Genomic DNA, 19,391 nt, shown 5'->3' on the forward strand with positions numbered 1-19,391 from the left:
TTGTCAGTTTGTCGGTCGTTGTATCTCGCGACCCAAATTCTTTCGCCGTCGATCAGCAGCACTTCTATCAAGGCACGCTTCCATTTTGATGTTTATTTATTTTGTGTGTATTTTGTATAATTTGTAATGCTTACCTGTATGTTATATTTTAATTTCTCTTAAATGAACCATTATATTAAAAATTGATAAAAAGGCCTTTTTGTTTAACGTTGTCTAAGGGGAAAGTGTGTCATTTCACTACTTGCAGTTTGTCTGCGTCTTTTGTTGCCATTTTGATAGACGCTTACCCTAGTTACCTGACTGTATATACAAAAAGACAATTTGATATTTTTCTCATATCCTCTCGCTAGTAGCCGTAACTAAAGACAGTTTAAGATTAAAGGAAAAAAAAACGGAAAACATGGTTCTATAAATTAGCCAAGAATGGTAATTAGCATGGGCGGTGGGTGTCTAATTAAATGATTTTGAATTTCAAGACTTATTCATTATGTTATTTTTTACCGACCTAATATCGAAAGGGATCTGGAGGAAAGGTAATAACGAAAGAAAAGGTGCTAGCACTTCTATCACCCTTTTTCCCTCCAAATTTTTTTTAGCCGTGACAATGTAATGTATCCATTACTTGATTGCACAGTCCGACAGATTATTAAACGTCACCGACGCGAGACGTGCTACCGCTATGCAGTAATTGCATTAGTCTTCAATTCGTTCGGGGTTTTATGGCCTTTCAACAAGACCGGTTCGAGGATTACTCGAGAAAGATCTAACGAAACAGGAGCTCAGGATCAGATGAAAGCTTAAGATTAGAATTTTTAATTTCAAATTCACTTTCACGAGACCAAAATTGTCACAATAATGCCGTTGCTATAAAATGTTTCATAAATAGGAGCGAGGGAAAAGTAAAACTAATTTGAAAACCCAGTAATCATATTTTTGATATTTCAGATATCTTGTTCGAATTTCTGACTATCAGTCTCAACTTTCGGTCTAAGCCCTAAGGCACTGGTCTCCGACTCTCTACTCTCGGGGGTCCCCTAGACTTGCGGGTAAATCTGTCCAATGTCATGTTTGTGGGCGGGATGTGTGCGCAGTTAAATATATGTGGCAGCACCGGTTATTGTAATGGTATCAGTGCTGGACAACTGTGTTTTTTTTCCCTTTTTCGTGGATTCAGATAAATAAAGCTATTTGAGAGGACCATTAAAAATATGTTTGATGAGGGGGGGGGGGGGGGGGGGGGGCAGGATTGCTCAGAAAAAAAAAGAATAACGGTGAACGAGGTGTGCAAAGTCAACTAGCCCGTCACTCCGACACACCGTGAAGAGACTAGAACTAGCCCGTCACTCGACACACCGTGAAGAGACTAGAACTAGCCCGTCACCCGACACACCGTGAATAGTAGAACTAGCCCGTCACCCGACACACCGTGAAGAGTAGAACTAGCCCGTCACCCGACACACCGTGAAGAGTAGAACTAGCCCGTCACCCGACACACCGTGAAGAGTAGAACTAGCCCGTCACCCGACACACCGTGAAGAGTAGAACTAGCCCGTCACCCGACACACCGTAAAGAGTAGAACTAGCCCGTCACCCGACACACCGTGAAGAGTAGAACTAGCCCGTCACCCGACAAACCGTGAAGAGACTGGACTAGCCCGTCACTCGACAGACCGTGTTTAGCGGCCTGCATGTGTGACCGTCACGTGGTCACAAGGTTAAACAATCTCCAGTTAGATTATTAGAGACCATGGATTGTCTTAAAAATAGTTTAAAAATATACGTATAAAATAAACACATAATCAAACTCTCGCCCCAAACCTGAAATACCCAATTTTGCCTTGCAGTGGCTGCAGCCATAGTTGTAAATGCTGGATATGACATCATATCTTGGTTTTTTTGACAGGGCTTTCACGCTGTGCCTTGACAAGCCTCGAAGTTCCCCTGAGAACTACCTTAGTGTTATTTGAGTATTTAACCTCTCCCCTTAACCCCTTTAGCGGAAATTCCATAAATATTTGGGTTGGCCAATACTGAAGAAATAAATCCCAAATTAGCCCTTCAAAGCCCTACCTGAATATATAGTTGTATTTTAACTGCTGACTTTATTTCACAGAATGTCGGCTGATCCGACAGTGTTAAAGTTGTGTAGAGTTTATCCGTAAATGAGGTTGGAGTTGATCGTCTTAGAACACAAGTAACTGACTGTAATTTGCTTTTTGTCGCGAGAGATGGTCGACCTGTAATGTACCATATTGTCAGGGGGTATGAGGGGTTTCATCTAATTGAATCTCCCTCTCATTGTCAGTTTGTTCCCTTCCCGTCCCCCGTGAATTTTAAATGACACGGGGGGGGGGGGGGGGGGGGGGGGGGGCTGAGCACCAGCTTTTCCCGATCAATTACTGTTTCCAGTCCCTCGGTCCAACTCGGCCAATCTCACTTAGTGAGTCCGTCATAAATCTCGGCTAGGGGAGACGTAAAAAAAATCAACGAGACTGAGAGACAGTGTGGAAATCTGTGTAGGAGGACTGAATAAGGAAAAAGAACAGTCGCCCGCCAGCCACAGCAAATAACAAAGGCGCACTGTTATCAGAAAACCTCGCTCAAATACACGGGGGACGATCAAAACCAGTAAGTATACAGAGTACACACTAACCCCTGCTCGCGGGACCCACTTTAGTACAGCAGGAAACACAGCGTCTTAAATTGCTTGGTCTGTAAAACAGGGTCTAGCGCTACCTCTCCACATCCTACACTAGCTGCATTACTATAGCTACATGCATTTGTGGAATTCTTGATCGCCTGTAGATCTTCTTGCTTCCTGCTGCGTCAATAGAACATTGATTTTCGAAACATTTATAGTCCTTCGCGCGTGCAAGCGCTTAGCTATTTATAAGAATTTATTATGCCATATCCTCACGGTTAGCCCGTGTTTATTATAATCGTTTTTCATGGAGCTAAAGAACGTGGAAATCTTTCCTCTTGTTTTGATATATAGCGTGTATCGCGAGAAGCAATCTTTGTGGCTTGATAAGGGCTCGTCAGAGTGATCATGTTTTGAGGTCGGCATTACTCGTCTCGCCATGACAAACGAACTGCAGTGATCTCAATTCTGGTTAAGATAACACAGCTCATGTTATGATCCACAAGTGAAGGGTATTCACTCATCAACAAGACCAGATAAAAATGCTGATAAGAAAATCTGTCAAGCATGTATGCATGATAAAGCCCTTTACCGTAACAATCACCTCTATAGTCCGTGCCTTTCGTCACGTACATAACACTGACCCTAATGAGTGTTCTGTTATCATTAGCACAAACGGGATATGTTTCAAGGCTCAAATTCCCTACATTTTGATTTTAAAATATAACTGATAACGATAGGTCATTTTTGACATCTTGTGTTCAAGGACTGACATGTTGACTCGTCAACGCGAGAATCCAAAGGCTTTTTTGTGACCAATTAGGATGTTCACTTTTTGGGCTTCGGGGATCCATGGTGTAAATTCCGTTTAAAAATATGCCATAACTTCCTGGACAACGCAGAGTTTTTGTGTATCGGATTCTGCTAAGATGCCATAATAGCCTGCTTAGCAAGCGTTTCCATCGGTTAGAAAGAAGGGAAGTTTCAGAGGGTCAATAGGGATTATTTAAAAAAATATATTTTAAAATTTATCCCCTCCTCTCGCTCTCAAACTTTTTCTTTCCAAACACTCACACCTCCCACTAGTACATCCATCTTCTCTCAAGTTCTCCCTTCCCCATGATTCATCTTCCTTTCCCCCATGTTAACCCCATCCAACCCCTTCCACCATGTTAACCCCTTTCCCCTTGTTAACCCCTTCCATCCCCATTTCCCATGTTAATCCCTTCCACCCCCTTCCCCCATGTTAAACCCCTTCCATCCCCTTCCCCCTTGTTAACCCCTTTCAGCCCCTTCTCCCATGTTAACCCCTTCCATCCCCTTCCCCCATGTTAACCCCTTCCATCCCCTTCCCCCATGTTAACCCCTTCCATCCCCTTCCCCCATGTTAACCCCTTCCATCCCTTCCCCCATGTTAACCCCTTCCACCCCCTTCCCCCATGTTAACCCCTTCCATCCCCTTCCCCCATGTTAACCCCTTCCAGCCCCTTCCCCCATGTTAACCCCTTCCATCCCTTCCCTCATGTTAACCCTTTCCCCCTTGTTAACCCCTTCCCCCTGTTAAACCCCTTCCCCATGTTAACCCCTTCCCCTTGTTAAACTCCTTCCCCCATGTTAACCCCTTCCCCCATCTTAACTTTTTCCCCCTTGTTAACCCCTCCCTCCAAGTTAACCCCTTCCCCCATGTTAACCCCTTCCCCCTTGTTATCCCCTTCCCCTTTGTTAACCCCTTCCCCCTTGTTAACCTCCCCCTTGTTATCCCCTTCCCCTTTGTTAACCCCTTCCCCCTTGTTAACCCCTTCCCCTATGTTAACCCCTTTCCTCCATGTTAACCCCTTACCCCATGTTAAAGCCGCATTGTCACCAGTTTACTTCCGGTCCGACGGAAACCTCAACCGTTAAAAGACAAAAGAATCTATTAGAATCCGAGATATTAAACAGGCCATCCGCTTTAAATTATTAATCACATCCTCAAAGAAACTTCCAATAGACACACTGCTTTCAATATTTTGAAATATTTTTCGCGTTTTCCTTTTAAAATCATCGGATATTTTTACGTAATCGACCGAAAGTAAACTGGTGACAATGCGGCTTTAACCCCTTCCCTCTTATTAAACCCCTTCCTCCTTGTTAAACCCCTTCCCCCTTGTTAAACCCCTTCCCCCTTGTTAAACCCCTTCATATTTATGTATTGAAGGAAGTGACTCTTTGTCCGTCTGTCTGTTAGGATTCAATACTCTATCTTGCCCCCCCCCCCCCCCCCCTGGAACCGCCACTGGTTTATTTGGTTCGTCGAATATAGACAACATTAAGATTATTTCAACCTTGTGAATGCTACAGCTCTGATTATTATGTTTATCATAACTTTGTTGGTATCATCGACAAATCTTTACTCCCTGTGCTCAATTGCAGACGCCATGTGCAATCGTTTAATGTTAGCCGCCCACCCATCGTAGGGTGCTTCAAAATGTGATAACCTTTAACAAGCCAGTCTAACCCATCAATAGATAGAACGCAAACTTCTGGACGCCTTCCAAGGTGGTCTCCCATTGCTCTCACGTCTGAGGGCTAACACAATCTTTGTTCCATTAGATACCCTATTAAATGCATATATAATCCGGGAGTTATTCCTTTGGGCGTTTAACCCCGGATTTAACGGAGCAAAAATTACTGACACACGCCTAAATGTGTTTTAGTATGTCATGATTTTGCCGTGATAAGGCTTTGCTCTTAAATCCTGGAAGTTTTTTGAGCAGAATATCATGTGCAATCGGTAAACACGTCGATGCAAGCTATCTTAGCAGTTTCTTTGCTTTTAAAACTACTCTTTCAACTTTGTTTTTATTTGAAATCTGTCATTTGTCAAACTATTTTTGGAGTCTGCTTTCGTGTCTTTATTTTGTCCTAAATCTGCGTAAATCCAGAATTCCGCGTGAAATTTGAAGGAATTTGCATTTGCTAGACTCCATCTTAAATTAACATCTTAGATTATCATCTTTTTAGATTATCATTTATTTGCCGTCCCAGATGCAAATGCGTGGAAAAAACAAGTCATCAATTGTTTGATGTTCATTTGCTTCTGTGCTTTCCTGCGCTCTCGCCCCAGGCTCTTCTAGACCACATTGAAAAAGGATTTGATATGCAGGACACCCCTGAGATAAATTCCCTTTTAGGGAGTGAATAAATTCCCGGAGTATTGAAAAAAAAAGTGCAATTTAGAAAAACACGTCAATATGAAAACAGAAAGAAGGCTTTTCGGTTGGACTACTTACAAAGTATTGAATGGAACTTTTTTCCGTCGCAGGATTTGAGATGGGCATCGTAACGTACATTGTCGTTGCCATGGTAATTCCCATCTCGATCATTGACACTAAGACGATCAGCCGCTGTGCAGCAAACAAGATCCGCGCCTGCAGACAGCACTTTATTTATGGCAAGTTTGACGTGACCTGCTTCCACGTGAGTAAGAACTGCGACCAGAAATGCATCTCGGCAGGGTGCACCCTGCACTGCGACACGCCCAAACACTGCCGCCAGAAATGCCTTTCAAGCGGATGCAAGAAAATGGTTTGTAACGCTGCTAAATGCACGCAAATGTGTGCGCGCAGTCGATGTAACATGGAATGCAATGCGGGAAAATGTAAGCAGACGTGTGAAGGGGGGTCGTGTACTATGGCATGTCCGCCAAATGCGAGGAAGTGTCTGCAGACGTGTAATGGAGGCGGGTGTCACATGACCTGCCCACGTGGTGTGGGCTACTGCCACCAGACATGCGCACATGGCCGATGCTTCATGAGCTGTGACGGGAAGGAGTGCGTGAGAAAGTGCGGAGAAAACGGCGAGTGCCAGTACTCGCGTGAGCCCGAGCCCCCCAGGCAAATCGAGTACAAGAAAATCCGGGAGTGCCGGGTAGCGAAGGGAGGGATCTGCCACCAGAAATGCCCCTTCCAGTGGTGTGACCTGAACTTCAGCAAGCGTGACGATAAGCGTGACGGCAAGCAGGTGTGTATCGGAGGCTCGTGTTTGTTCCGGTGTAACTCCAAGGGGGGACGCTGTTGGCAGGATTGCACGGGCGGGAAATGCCTAAATATGTTCTGTAACTCAAGGATGTGTATCCAGTCGTGCGGAGGCGGGGGATGCAAGATGAGGTGCAACGCGCTCAAGTGCCATCAGATTTGTGTAGGCGGTGGCTGTTCCATGGAGTGCGATAGAAAATCCAAGAAGTGCTATCAGTCGTGCCAAGGTGGACACTGCACAATGAAGTGTAAAGCCCCGAGGTGCTACAAGCTATGTGACAGCAAGACTTGTATAATTCCCACTAAGGCACCTCCCTTGCCGCGCGAATGTAAAACTCTGAGGGGCGATAGCTGCAAACAAGAATGTAAGACAGCCAAGTGCGCGCTGACTTGCAAGGGAAAGGGTACATACGGGTCCTGCGATCAGACTTGCGAGCGAGGGAAATGTCAGCTGAGATGCAACACACGCGAGAACTGTAAGCAGACGTGCAAGGAAGGGAAATGCTTGACTATGAGCTGCAAGGCAAAGAATTGTGACCAGGAATGCCCGGGAAACCAATGCCGCATGGCCTGCACGTCTGATAAGTGCCGTCAAGTCTGCGCAGGGCGTAGCTGCAGCATGGAGTGCGCGCGCGGCACACGCGAGTGCCACCAGGAGTGTAAGGGAGGCGGCTGCGTGTTCAACTGCCGGGGGAAGAAGTGTTCTTATTCCTGCGAGGGTGGTGGGTGTATCACACGCGTGGCCGAAGAGTTGGATGGTGACACAAACTCGGTGACGGATCGTGTCTATTTATTGTCGCTCATTCCATTAAAGAAACACAACAACCGGCGTGAAGTGGCGTGAAGTAAAGTTTAACGCATGGTTTAACGGTATATCTAAGGCAGTACGGATACATTAAACAACAAAAAGAAAGATCAAAGGCATTTACCCAGGATGGTCTTGAAGGTTGTCTATCCTGGCAATAAGTGAAGCACAAGGGTACAAACATAACGACACAGCGAGTGAAGCAGGGTACAAACATGACGATACAGCGAGTGAAGCAGGGTACAAACATGACGATACAGCGAGTGAAGCAGGGTACAAACATAACGACACAGCGAGTGAAGCAGGGTACAAACATGACGATACAGCGAGTGAAGCAGGGTACAAACATAACGACAAAGCGAGTGAAGCAGGGTACAAACATGACGATACAGCGAGTGAAGCAGGGTACAAACATAACGACACAGGGAGTGAAGCAGGGTACAAACATGACGATACAGCGAGTGAAGCAGGGTACAAACATAACGACACAGCGAGTGAAGCAGGGTACAAACATAACGACACAGCGAGTGAAGCAGGGTACAAACATAATGTTACAGCGAGTGAAGCAGGGTACAAACATAACGACACAGCGAGTGAAGCAGGGTACAAACATAACGACACAGCGAGTGAAGCAGGGTACAAACATAACGACACAGCGAGTGAAGCAGGGTACAAACATAACGACACAGCGAGTGAAGCAGGGTACAAACATAACGATACCGCGAGTGAAGCAGGGTACAAACATAACGACACAGAGAGTGAAGCAGGGTACAAACATGACGATACAGCGAGTGAAGCAGGGTACAAACATAACGACACAGGGAGTGAAGCAGGGTACAAACATGACGATACAGCGAGTGAAGCAGGGTACAAACATAACGACACAGCGAGTGAAGCAGGGTACAAACATAACGACACAGCGAGTGAAGCAGGGTACAAACATAACGATACATCACAGCGTCTTTGTAGTTGTTCCCCATACATGATAATTCACTTATTATTATATTCTATAAAGGGGATAGTAAGGGTTGGATAATTCCATAGAACACGAGCGGTCACTATCCAGCTTTCTTAGAACATTTACACCGGCACATGTTGAGATGCTTTTATACTAGAAGGCACTGGACAAAATCGACATCAACATGAATGTAAAGCAATGAAAATAATACCTGACTGTGGAAGGCCACCAAGTTATCAACATCATTGGGCAAATAAAACTAGGTTTCTTGCTCCGATGAAGTTCTTGTCATCGCTGCAAGGCTCCAAGCCGGTGCACTTGAAAAGGAAACGCGCGGTTAAAAAAAACATCGTCGAAAAGTAAGAAAAGAATGAGCGGTAACAAATCCCCCGTCAAAACTCGAAAAAGTACCCTCTGCATACCCGAGCAGAAGTGGTCTTCAGGTGCTATTTCCTTGTTTACATCGCGGAGATTTGTCGAAATATTTGTAAATATTTTCGATATTAGCAAATGACATTGTATTTTTTTTCTATTTTTCTCTTGGATTTGAAGTTGTGGAGGATTTTGAATAACAGGGACTTTTCAGTGAGGCTGGTAGTTATTAGTCATCTACTTAGTGACTATTCTTCCCTCAGCTGCAACTTAGTTTTCATTGTTGTCCTCCTCACCAAGTAGATAACCACTAATTACTAACTACATTTCCTATTTTGTTAATGCCCTCGCCGCTTGACACCTTAATTACTCCTCCATTTAAACCCCCTACATCTCAAATGGGTTTGAATGGAGAGGGGGCGATTGGTCGAGTAGCAGTGATCGTTTTCTTAGGTTTTCTACAGATGCCTTCAAGTCACACGTCTCAAACACCTCTGCCTGTTGGATCTCGTTATGAAAATTGCAAATATAAATGAGCATGGGTTTTCGTTGGACGTTAGTCAACGTTAGTCTACCATGACCAAAAAACAGCTGGCAATTACAGCAATAATCGACATACGATTCGAACCAAACGACACTGAATTCACGATCTCCGATTTCTTCTCTCTTTATTCGAAGCAACTCTCAATCTCCTCGTTTTTTCGCCCCGTGCCTGGTACAATGAAACTCATATTGCAAAATTTGTGATAATAAAGTAATAACTTTAACAAATTCCGGAACACAGAAAAACGGTACTTCCGGAACAGGTAGCATACGAGTTATACCAGCAATCAGCGATATACGATATGGGGGTATATTAGTGAGCTAGACCAACAATGAGCGATATACGATATGTAAGAGTTAATTACCGAGAGCTGAGGCAATAAGCGATATACATCCCGAGGCCGCAGGCCTGACTTAACTGTCTTATTACAGATTAACAAAGGTTTCCTATTGAACCCTGCTTAAGCAAAGAGTGGTGTGGAGGATTTAAGCAAAATTTATATATCGAAAAGTTATTTATTCTGCAATTTCTACGGCATTCAAACAATCAACCACATGGAATGTGCTAAATAGTCACGGAAACTTCAAATTTTTTTTTGATTGGCTGACGTCAAGAGTTGTACACACTTGATGGGGTTCCAGTCGAACTTCGCTTGCCATTGTAGATTTGTAAAGATGAGGACGAGCATATCTCTTATATTTTTTCTATTTCCTCGCTTTTCAAGACTTGGTAAAGAAAGATGATTACAATGTTCAAACAATGGATCCAAGAATAACTTTTTTCAAGGCGAAGGGTCGCGATGTATTGAGAACCGCTATAAGGTGCCTGAGTCTTTATATCTCGCGAAAGAAACATTGTATCACAAACAGACTTGGTAGGTGTCATGTATGTGTCAAGGGCGGTGCCAAGATATGGTCACGTGATGCGTGACGTCATCGATGATTTCACTTAAGAAAAACTATCCCGATGTCATATCAATATTCATATCTCCTAAACGAAACATTATATGACAACCAAACTTGGTATGTACCATGGATGTGTCAAGGGCGTGCACCAATATAGTCACGTGATTATGACATCATCCGTGACGTCACTAGAAGCATAAATATGCTGATGTCATCAAATAAAAAATATTCATATTTCATTAAAGAAACATCGTGTGACAACAAAACTCGGTAGGTGTGATGTATGTTTCAAGTGGGTGCAATGAGATGGTCATCGATGACGTCAATAAATTTAAACTACCCTGACGCCGAAACATCGTATGGCAACTAAACTTGTTATGTGTCATGTGGATGTGGGGGGAAGGGGGTATAACAAGTAGGTCGCGTGGTCTGGGAAATAGTTGACGTCGTCAAAAACAGAAATAATAATATTTAATATTTTTAAAATTATTAAGCGAAGATAAGCAAAGATTTGGTCGTTTGGAGCTCCGCCTTTAGGCAATGCCTAAATCTATATATTTTTCGTCTAACAAGGGACTATTCTGCTGCGTATGCGCATTTCACGTCACTATGATGATCAAAATGGCGGATGTGGAATGTTATGACAAAAACTCGCACTGTTTCTGGACTGTAGAGATCTTCTTCGACCAGCAAGTTCCCACAGAAGACCACCCCAGCCTCCTTATCTTTAGCAGCGCACCCTACGATTTCCATTGCCCCGAAATCCCTAACTCCGAAAACCGAAAAACAGACGTTTAAAAAACTTGTAAAACAAGTCAAGCAAGCTGGTGATGCCATGATGCAAACGACGTGTGTAGCACCATCTTTCAATTACGCCGCCCGCAAAGAATTGTTAGTGCTGTTAATATTCAAGCCCCGTGCAAACAGCGCCAACAGTATTACCAGCTACGATAGCTACGATATGTTGACCACAAGACATAGCAAAAGTTGGCAATTTATTCCACAGCCCTTCCATATAATGGTATTGAGCGCCCAGGTAGACAACCTTTGCTAGTGAACTAGAAGGCATTGATGACCACGGGGGCTTATTGTTGCGTCAAGCTAAAACTTTCCACGTTAACATACTGTATCCATTTTTTGTTCCGCTTTCTTTGTCATGTCTATTGCAGCATAAACTTTAAAATCAAATTTAAACGCCCTCTTCTTTAAATAACATTTAGTATTGCACAAAAACATCTCCGACAAAGTAAAATCGACGTGGCAGGGCACCACGGGAAAATGCTGTTCCACTTCATTTAATCTAGCTGTTAGTGTGAAAAACAGACGGCTTTTTAGGATAGACTTTTTAGAGCGAATAAAAGATCTGACACCACTTGGTGCTCCTCGACCTAACAGGTGATTGTTTGATGCGGACTAATGATCCGTCCTCCCTTGAATCCTAGTCTACACTAGAGATTCAGCCTTCTCTTCTTCCATGGCAACAAGGACGCGCTTCCCGTCACTTTTTGTACCACGGGTTGACGGAAAGCAGTACAGAGTCAGCGGTATCAAGGCAGAGAAGATGATTATCCCCCCTGCGACGATAAATGAAAGCCGGCTTGATCTGGAGATTTCAGTTAGGAAACCTGGAGGAAAAATGGGGTGCTTAAGGATTAGTGAATTGTCAGTTCTTGTCCCACTATGATCAGTAGGGGTGGGGTAGGACGGAGCGCTATAATGGATGCACTTTAAAAGCACACCAGCATACAACATTGGCGCACATTGGCTAGCACAGTCTAATATGCAGTTCGGCAACCATGGACAGCTGTTTCGTCCTTTTTTAGGACTCATCAGATTGGCATAGCCGGTTGACTCAGTAAAACGTCACCGGCAATGAACTGGGGCGACTTCGACTCGAACGAAGTGCTTTAAACTACAGTTTAGATCCATGTGGGATTGCCAATGTGTAGTGTATGCTAGTGTGCTTTTAAAGTTCACTTGTTATAATGGATGGTTATCTGTGGGGGTAAGGACTAGCGCTATTTTGTGTAATGCATCTTTTCTCTGTCGAGATAGGGCTGACCGCTGCCAAGTCTATGTTAGTATCCGTTAACTCGCCACCAACACCAACTCGTAACCATGAAACTCACCACCACTAATGGTAAGCTCGCCAGCGGTGTTTGCATGTCTCTACACGATGATAAGCGGTATTTTATTTTAAGTATCTTTTATCTGGGCAAGGGTAGAGCGCTATTTTGTGTTATGCATCTTTCATCGGGGTATGGGTAGGGCGCTATTTTGAGTAATCGATTCTCTCTTTTGTGGGGGGAGGAACTTTTTCAAATACCTGATAGCGGTGGACCTGCTGCTACTGCTACTGACGTCGCGATGCTGCCGAAGCCAAACGCAGAACTCATCTTTGAAGTAGGCACAGTGCTCATCAACAGAAAGTTAAGTGTCGTCGCCATTGCACCATCCGCCAGCCCATACAAAACGCTAACAACTACAAACTGTCCATACGTTACCGCAAACGCAACTGCAATCGCCATTGCGCCACTTAGCGTTTTAGCGACCTGGCTCATGGCGGAGGCGGAAAGCCATCGTAGATCGCACACCTCACCTACAAGAACACGCGTCGTCATGGTAGCAAGGCCAATGTAGATAAGGAGTCTTGAGGCGGCGGCAGAAGAGATTCCCAGGCTTTCGCAATACTTAACCTGCAGAGTGAAGACAGAGAATAGGGGTAAAAGAAACATACTATGGAGACGTAGTGTCCTTCTTGGTCCTTTCTCAATTGCGGCAAAAGGACGAAAGTGCTTGATCCATGAGCGGGTCAAATACCTCCTTACTTTCAATTTGCATGTGGCGGATTTAATCTACAACAACAAGGACAAGAGGGCGAAATGGGCTCATGATGGCCAACTGTGACGTGTATAGTCGATTACATGTAATAAAAGCGCCTAATTTATGTAGGGTGATCGTCCTATCTTTTAGGGTATATAACTATACTAACTGCATTCCCTTAGGGGTTGTTCAAAATTTCTCCGCTGCTGGGGGTCTCACGCTTGTGATAAATCCTAGTAATAACTGGGAATGTAGTGGCTTCGTCCACACATAATTTGCTATCTTTTAGGGATAAGAATTGCTGTTGACCACACCCAGATCACCCTCGCATGTCTTTATGGGAGTCCCCCCTCCCCAGGGTTCCGTGATATAGCTGTGTTCGGTTGATGTGTGGCCGTCTAGGGATGTGTGCACTCCGGCTAAGATTCGCAGTTAAGAATTGCAAAATATAAAATTATTTGAAATGATATTTATGCACTAGAAGAGAGCTTCATCACTCACCCAACTACGCGTCTTGATATTGTCATGCGAAAAAAATACGACAAATGTACTTCTTTACTTCACTTTTCTCACAGTTTCGCTAATTAACACGTGTACAATCTGCAATATCATGACTAACATCTTTAGAAAACTTCCGCATGCCATACTTACCATAAATATTTGTGGAATGTAGTGTCCGACACATGCTAACGTCAGTGACAGTGTGTGCACGGAAAAGGCCGGATACTTCCACACTGACCAATCAAGTAGTCTCTGAGAAGGAGCCTTTATTACCCAGGCTTTGTTAGCTATTCTCACACTTCGATTTCTCGGAAAAACACAACCAGCCTCTTCTTGCTTTTTCTCAAGCGTGTCTTTCGGTTCGACATTCTGTGGCTGTATTCTTTCCGAAAGACACTCGTCTGATTTTTTCGAGTCGTAGACAATGGATAACGCACAGGACAGCAGAAAAGTTGCCGCCATGATTCGACAAGTGTTCTTCCAGTCGAAGGTAGCCAAGAGATACTGAAGGAGAGGTCCTAGGGCGAGAAATCCAAGCCCCCCTCCAGAAGAAACAATCCCGATAGCCAGCGCGCGCCTAGTGTTAAAATGTTTAGGAATTACTAGATAAGCTGATGTAAAAAGGAGGCTACAACCCAGCCCGAAAGTTAGGCTATAGTAGCAGTAGAGCATGTTTATGCTATGCGCGAACGACGTCAAGGTGAGCCCTAAGGCGCATGTCAGACCCCCCGCAAAGGACACGATCCGCCGGCCGTAGCGGTCTATAAGACGACCGGCCAGCAGAGTGGCTGTAAAAGTCATGGCGATAGCAAGAGAGCCGACTAATGCTGCAAGAGAAAAAGGAATTTGTTTGGCTTAGTTACGGAGGCGAAATTAGCGATCAAAAAAAAAAGTTATGTGATGGATAATGAGAGAGAGGAGGGGGAGAGGAACACCTTTAATAACATTTGCTCACTTGAGGGAATTGGTTTAGTTTAACACGTGTTGATGGCTACCATCGTGTTTATTAGACTGACACTTTACACACTGACCGAAACAAGTATCCAGATGGTTTTGTTACCAAACCAAATCCGTCATATGGCGTTGCGTGAATTTTGAAATATCAACGTTGTGTGACGTCAATATCACAATAATGTGCGATTCCATTCAATAGCCGCAGCCTACCCCTTTTTAGTCAGCTGAAATGCCGCAGTCCGAGGAATAGTCACCCGCCCATCCACTAAAGAAAGCAGTCCAGCCTTTGTATAAATACCACGGTATCTATGGTGATACGCGACGTCTTTTGGTGGTACATAATGTGACACATCTTTATTATCCACCAACTTAAGGGTAACAGCCCTACTTCGATATGAAAAAAAATCACAGCACCTCCTCAACCCGGTTTCCTACCATTGACAGGGAATTAAACTGAGGTCTTCAGAGCCAGTAGGGGTACATTGTGGGCCCCTCACCACGCCTGAAAAAAGAGCTTTGGCTATAACAGGGGAGGTATGTGGGCCCCTCACCACGCCTGAAAAAAGAGCTTTGGCTATAACAGGGAAAGTATGTGGGCCCCTCACCACGCCTGAAAAAAGAGCTTTGGCTATAACAGGGTAGGTATGTGGGCCCCTCGCCACGCCTGAAAAAAGAGCTTTGGCTATAACAGGGGAGGTATGTGGGCCCCTCACCACGCCTGAAAAAGAGCTTTGGCTATAACAGGGGAGGTATGTGGGCCCCTCACCACGCCTGAAAAAGAGCTTTGGCTATAACAGGGGAGGTATGTGGGCCCCTCACCACGCCTGAAAAAGAGCTTTGGCTATAACAGGGGAGGTATGCGGTTAATGGAATGCTTCAATCACTGTCAACTAATCTTGATCAGTATAACGTGACATCTGAAAAATGTTCGTGACTCTCAGAAAGTTTCGCTCAGGTCAGCTCTCACACGTAGAGTGATGTCGTAATCGTCGTTACTTTGAACTCCTTAGCGACATTAGATAAGGACTGGACCATTACATATTCCAAGAGAAGGAGGTGGGTATAGTTTTCCCCTACCCCAAAAAAATGTGTTAGCTTATTGTGAATAGTAAGATTTCATTTATTTTTAAAAACAAAACTAAATACGCCTGCTACTCATCTCTGAATATTGAATGGTCCAGATCCAAGTACCAACACCACTTTCTATACCGTGACGTCATCCATTTTAGCCAGTGTTTTTGCACTCTGTCTAAATTAGAGATCGTCGCCATCATCTGACCACGACGAACTGGTGTTGCATGACATCTTCCATGTCACTTGGTAGAACATTATAGTGATATTACAGTCACGTGATGCTGTCACGATTAACATTTTGAAATGTCACGTAACAACGCTGTATAAGCACAGTACGAGTTTGCTTTTTGGGGTCTTTTTATTATTTTTCTACTGCTAATAATCACCTCTCCCCCGATTCCCCGTGCTCTCCCGGTAAACGAAAATGCAACAATCACACATCACAAACACTTTAAAGTGACACTTATTCATGTGCTTGTGAAAACATTGAAAATACACCTAAAACCGTCAAAAGAAATAAATCTTTGATAGTTCACTATTATAAGTAAAAAGTGTTTTGGGGGCCCAGACTTATAACATCTTGTTTCCAAATTATGCCGTTGACAATTGCACTAGAATGAAAATCCTCTATTTCTATGTAAATTAAAAAAATATCTCAGTTGAATCTAAATAGCCTTATTTAATGCCCTTCTCTCGAAATTTCTGAAAAAGTCTTTGAAAGGAAAGCCTTTGTTTTCACCATATATATTATTGAAACAAGGCATAAAAAGTCGGGTCTTATACTGAACGAAAAGAAATTTAATGGATACCTAATAAATGTACTTTTTTTAACACTGTTACATAGATAGACGGCAATGAAAAGCCAAAGGCTCTGCAAAGTTTCAATTTCAATCAATTTTTATATAAAATAAGTATGCCTTCTCTAGCTTGTATATGCCCCTCTCTGTGTAAATTAACATGTTCTTTTAGAATGCATTGCAACCACTTTCATTGCCGCCTTTTCATTTACAGCAGCTACATTCGTTGTGGCGCGACCTCAGCGGATCAAAGATCCTTGTCTCGTTTGGGTATAGCGCCTGACCTAGGATGGTAGTCGTCGCATCGATATAGGTTTCCAAGGAAAATCAAACTGAGTTTAGCAGGCTCTGCAGATAACACATCCCCGGGCCCAGTTTATTAGCTAGGTGAGTTTCGTAGTTTAATTCTGCATACAATGCGTGAAAAAAAAATCGACGAAATTCTAGAATTATAGTGTAACAACGACAAAGACGACATTTGGGGACGGTACCGGGTTTACTTGATCGCTGTTACAAAACAGCTTTACACAGAGCGTACAAGTAAAATTTAAGAAAAACTTTTAAGAATAATAACTTGGGGTATAGTACCACATCCCTTTTGTATGCTCTCTAATGACGGCAAGCCCAAAAGAGAGAATTTCACTGACACCCTGAAATGCGTTTAGTTTCGTTTGGATTGTTTGGATAAGGTTTTCAACAAATGGGTGTAAGAAGGGCATGCCAGTGAGTTACCCTTGGACTTGGCGTGACGTACATAATGATTATACGATTATTATTGACTTTATCAATAATAACGCACTACATGCTTGCCGATAATGATTGACAACATTCCAATCATTTTTGCACTTGCTTCTTTAATACCACACCAGAATTTAACTAGACCTAGACGATTCCTAGAGTTACCTGCACACAAGGTCAGAACCAGCTTCCTACCGGTAGTTGAATACGGAACGGGACTAGGCGCTCGATTTACGATTCACGAGTATCTTGAAAACAATATGGACCCGCCTACAATTGGGAAGGGCCCAATTCCCGTTGACACATAACTCAACAAAACGCATCCTTAACTCCCGGGATAAGTTGGCGGTAAATTGACTAAAATGATAAAGTTATAAAAATAGCGAAACCCGTCACCTAGCGTGGCAAGTTCTAGCGTATTCCGACACCCTGCAATAATGTCCCGCGTGGCAAGTACTTGCGTAGCCCCGACACCTGCGATATTTTCCCGCGTGACACTAGAATGATTTTGCGTGATTGCGTAAAAGAGTTTCACCTCGGCTTAGTTGTGCAGTAATTCCACAAAGAATGTTTATTTCATCATTATGTTTTAGCTCTAATCATCTTTCTGATAATTTTTAAAGGAAATAAAACGGTCATTATACCCGTACACATGATGAAGTAATAATCCACAGCGTAAATCGTGCACTTTGTTATCTCATGTTGATCTCACGGTCTCAATGATCCGAATACAAATTTTGCAGAGAAGCACCGTAAAATTTAGGCAGAGAGGTGAGTTTACCGTTCCAGGAATGATTTACAAAGACCCGCCACCAAAGTTTGATTGACTACGCGCTATTCCCAAACAAGACAAAGATATTGGATGTGCCGGGGTCGCGCAACAACGAATTTAGCCAAACGAAAGATAAAAATAAAATTTAGAAAAACTCTTTTAATTGTGTGTGCTTTCTAGCTAAAGCTTATACCATTATGTACTCTTTTACGTAAAAAATCTATCAAGCTTTTGTCTACTCTAAAAAATTGCTTGATAAGCGGACACCGACAAATTTCCATTGATTCCCCATATGCTAATTTATGAACAATTCGTGCGCAGCTGACAAGAACAGAAATCTACACGCTACTCAATAAAATTAGTGTCACATTAGAGAGTCTAAATACACTGTATACAACAGCACAAAAAAGCGAAATTAAAATATACTTTAAGATTCCATTTTTGTCTAAAACGCTATGAGATCCCGGCTATTTATGTGCTAAAATTCCTGTATCAATTTAAAAAAAAAAACAATCAAAATCTTGAATAATGATTATATATTATATCGGTTAAGCGAAAAAGTAAATTCCAACTGAAAAATCTTGTCTTAGTCACAGGTAGAAAGTTGTTTTTTTAGTTTAAACCTAACTATAATGTAATTATTACCTATACTGTGCAAAATTTGTTAGAAAATTTCGTTGTTTATACCAAGTAGTCTTATTCATCATAAAACATTCATAACACGGCAATAGAAAGAGTCAGAGAATTCAACATCATCTTCCCTTACCAGTCCTTTCTAAACTTGCGTTGAAGTGTTCCAAAAGATACGGCAATAATACTCCAAAACTGAGCGAAACGCCAAAATGCAAAGCGTTGCACAAGGTAGCAGCGAAACAAACACACCAGGACCAAACATTGTCAGTAGCACCAGAACGGTTGATACTTGGATCAAAACAACTCAACCACGACCTCTTCATATTTCTGGGTTTTTTAGATTCAAAGGCCTAGAAAAGTACCCTAGAAAAGGTTTTTAGGCGGCCTTTCAGCCTGTTCGCCTATTTCCAGAGCCTTTGTCTGTAAAGTTCTGTTTGTCAAACCAATGTGATTTTACTTTCACTACTTTAAAATCCTGTTTTAAACAGGCTGAAAGCTAGTTCTCCTTGTTAATTGATCAGCGGTTGCATACGATATTTTGGGATAAAAAAATCGCTTGCTTTCTTTCTCTTTATATCACTGTCCTATGTAGTGTGAACCATAGCTATCAATGTGGAACTTAAAGACGCCTTCACAAATTTATTTTCTTTTTCCCATTTCGTGATTTTCTTGACTAATTAATACGGACCAAACCGGTAAAATGTAACCGGAATATGGAAAGAGCTAAGAAAAGACTATTAAAACTTATAGAACTTATTCATTGATAGTTGAACTTATTAATTGATAAAAAGAAACACCTTTTTTCTGAAGATCTTCACAAAACGCAATTTTAATTTTCTAGGGGAAGGGGTTCAATTG

The 19,391-nt window shown here is 42.9% G+C and overlaps 2 protein-coding genes across 2 annotated transcripts; one reads left to right on the plus strand and one right to left on the minus strand.

Annotated features, from left to right (window-relative positions):
• The first annotated feature begins 2,382 nt into the window (after nucleotides 1-2,382).
• Nucleotides 2,383-8,697, plus strand: LOC116616248 (multiple epidermal growth factor-like domains protein 6). Its single transcript, XM_032378295.2, has 2 exons — nucleotides 2,383-2,628; nucleotides 5,946-8,697. The coding sequence occupies exon 2, from the start codon at nucleotides 5,954-5,956 to the stop codon at nucleotides 7,499-7,501; it is 1,548 nt and encodes a 515-aa protein (XP_032234186.2). The 5' UTR covers nucleotides 2,383-2,628; nucleotides 5,946-5,953; the 3' UTR covers nucleotides 7,502-8,697.
• A 2,524-nt stretch (nucleotides 8,698-11,221) lies between these two features.
• On the minus strand, nucleotides 11,222-19,028 carry LOC5509355 (monocarboxylate transporter 4). Its single transcript, XM_032378296.2, has 4 exons — nucleotides 18,667-19,028; nucleotides 13,716-14,392; nucleotides 12,568-12,937; nucleotides 11,222-11,866 (listed from the first exon to the last, which is right to left on the minus strand). Exons 1-4 carry the CDS (start codon nucleotides 18,854-18,856, stop codon nucleotides 11,685-11,687), a joined length of 1,419 nt encoding a protein of 472 aa, XP_032234187.2. The 5' UTR covers nucleotides 18,857-19,028; the 3' UTR covers nucleotides 11,222-11,684.
• Between the last annotated feature and the right edge of the window lie 363 nt (nucleotides 19,029-19,391).

Source organism: Nematostella vectensis, chromosome 7, assembly GCF_932526225.1.
Source record: "Nematostella vectensis chromosome 7, jaNemVect1.1, whole genome shotgun sequence".
NCBI lineage: Eukaryota > Metazoa > Cnidaria > Anthozoa > Actiniaria > Edwardsiidae > Nematostella > Nematostella vectensis.

Bases quoted from the DNA above. Each gene is read 5' to 3' on its own strand.
- LOC116616248 (XM_032378295.2), top strand. From the start codon at position 5,954: ATGGGCATCGTAACGTACATTGTCGTTGCCATGGTAATTCCCATCTCG.
- LOC5509355 (XM_032378296.2), bottom strand. From the start codon at position 18,856: ATGAAGAGGTCGTGGTTGAGTTGTTTTGATCCAAGTATCAACCGTTCT. The intron at 12,938-13,715 runs GTAAGTATGGCA...TTCACTCTGCAG, and splicing joins ACATTCCACAAATATTTATG to GTTAAGTATTGCGAAAGCCT. The intron at 11,867-12,567 runs GTATTTGAAAAA...TTTTTCCTCCAG, and splicing joins AGCAGGTCCACCGCTATCAG to GTTTCCTAACTGAAATCTCC.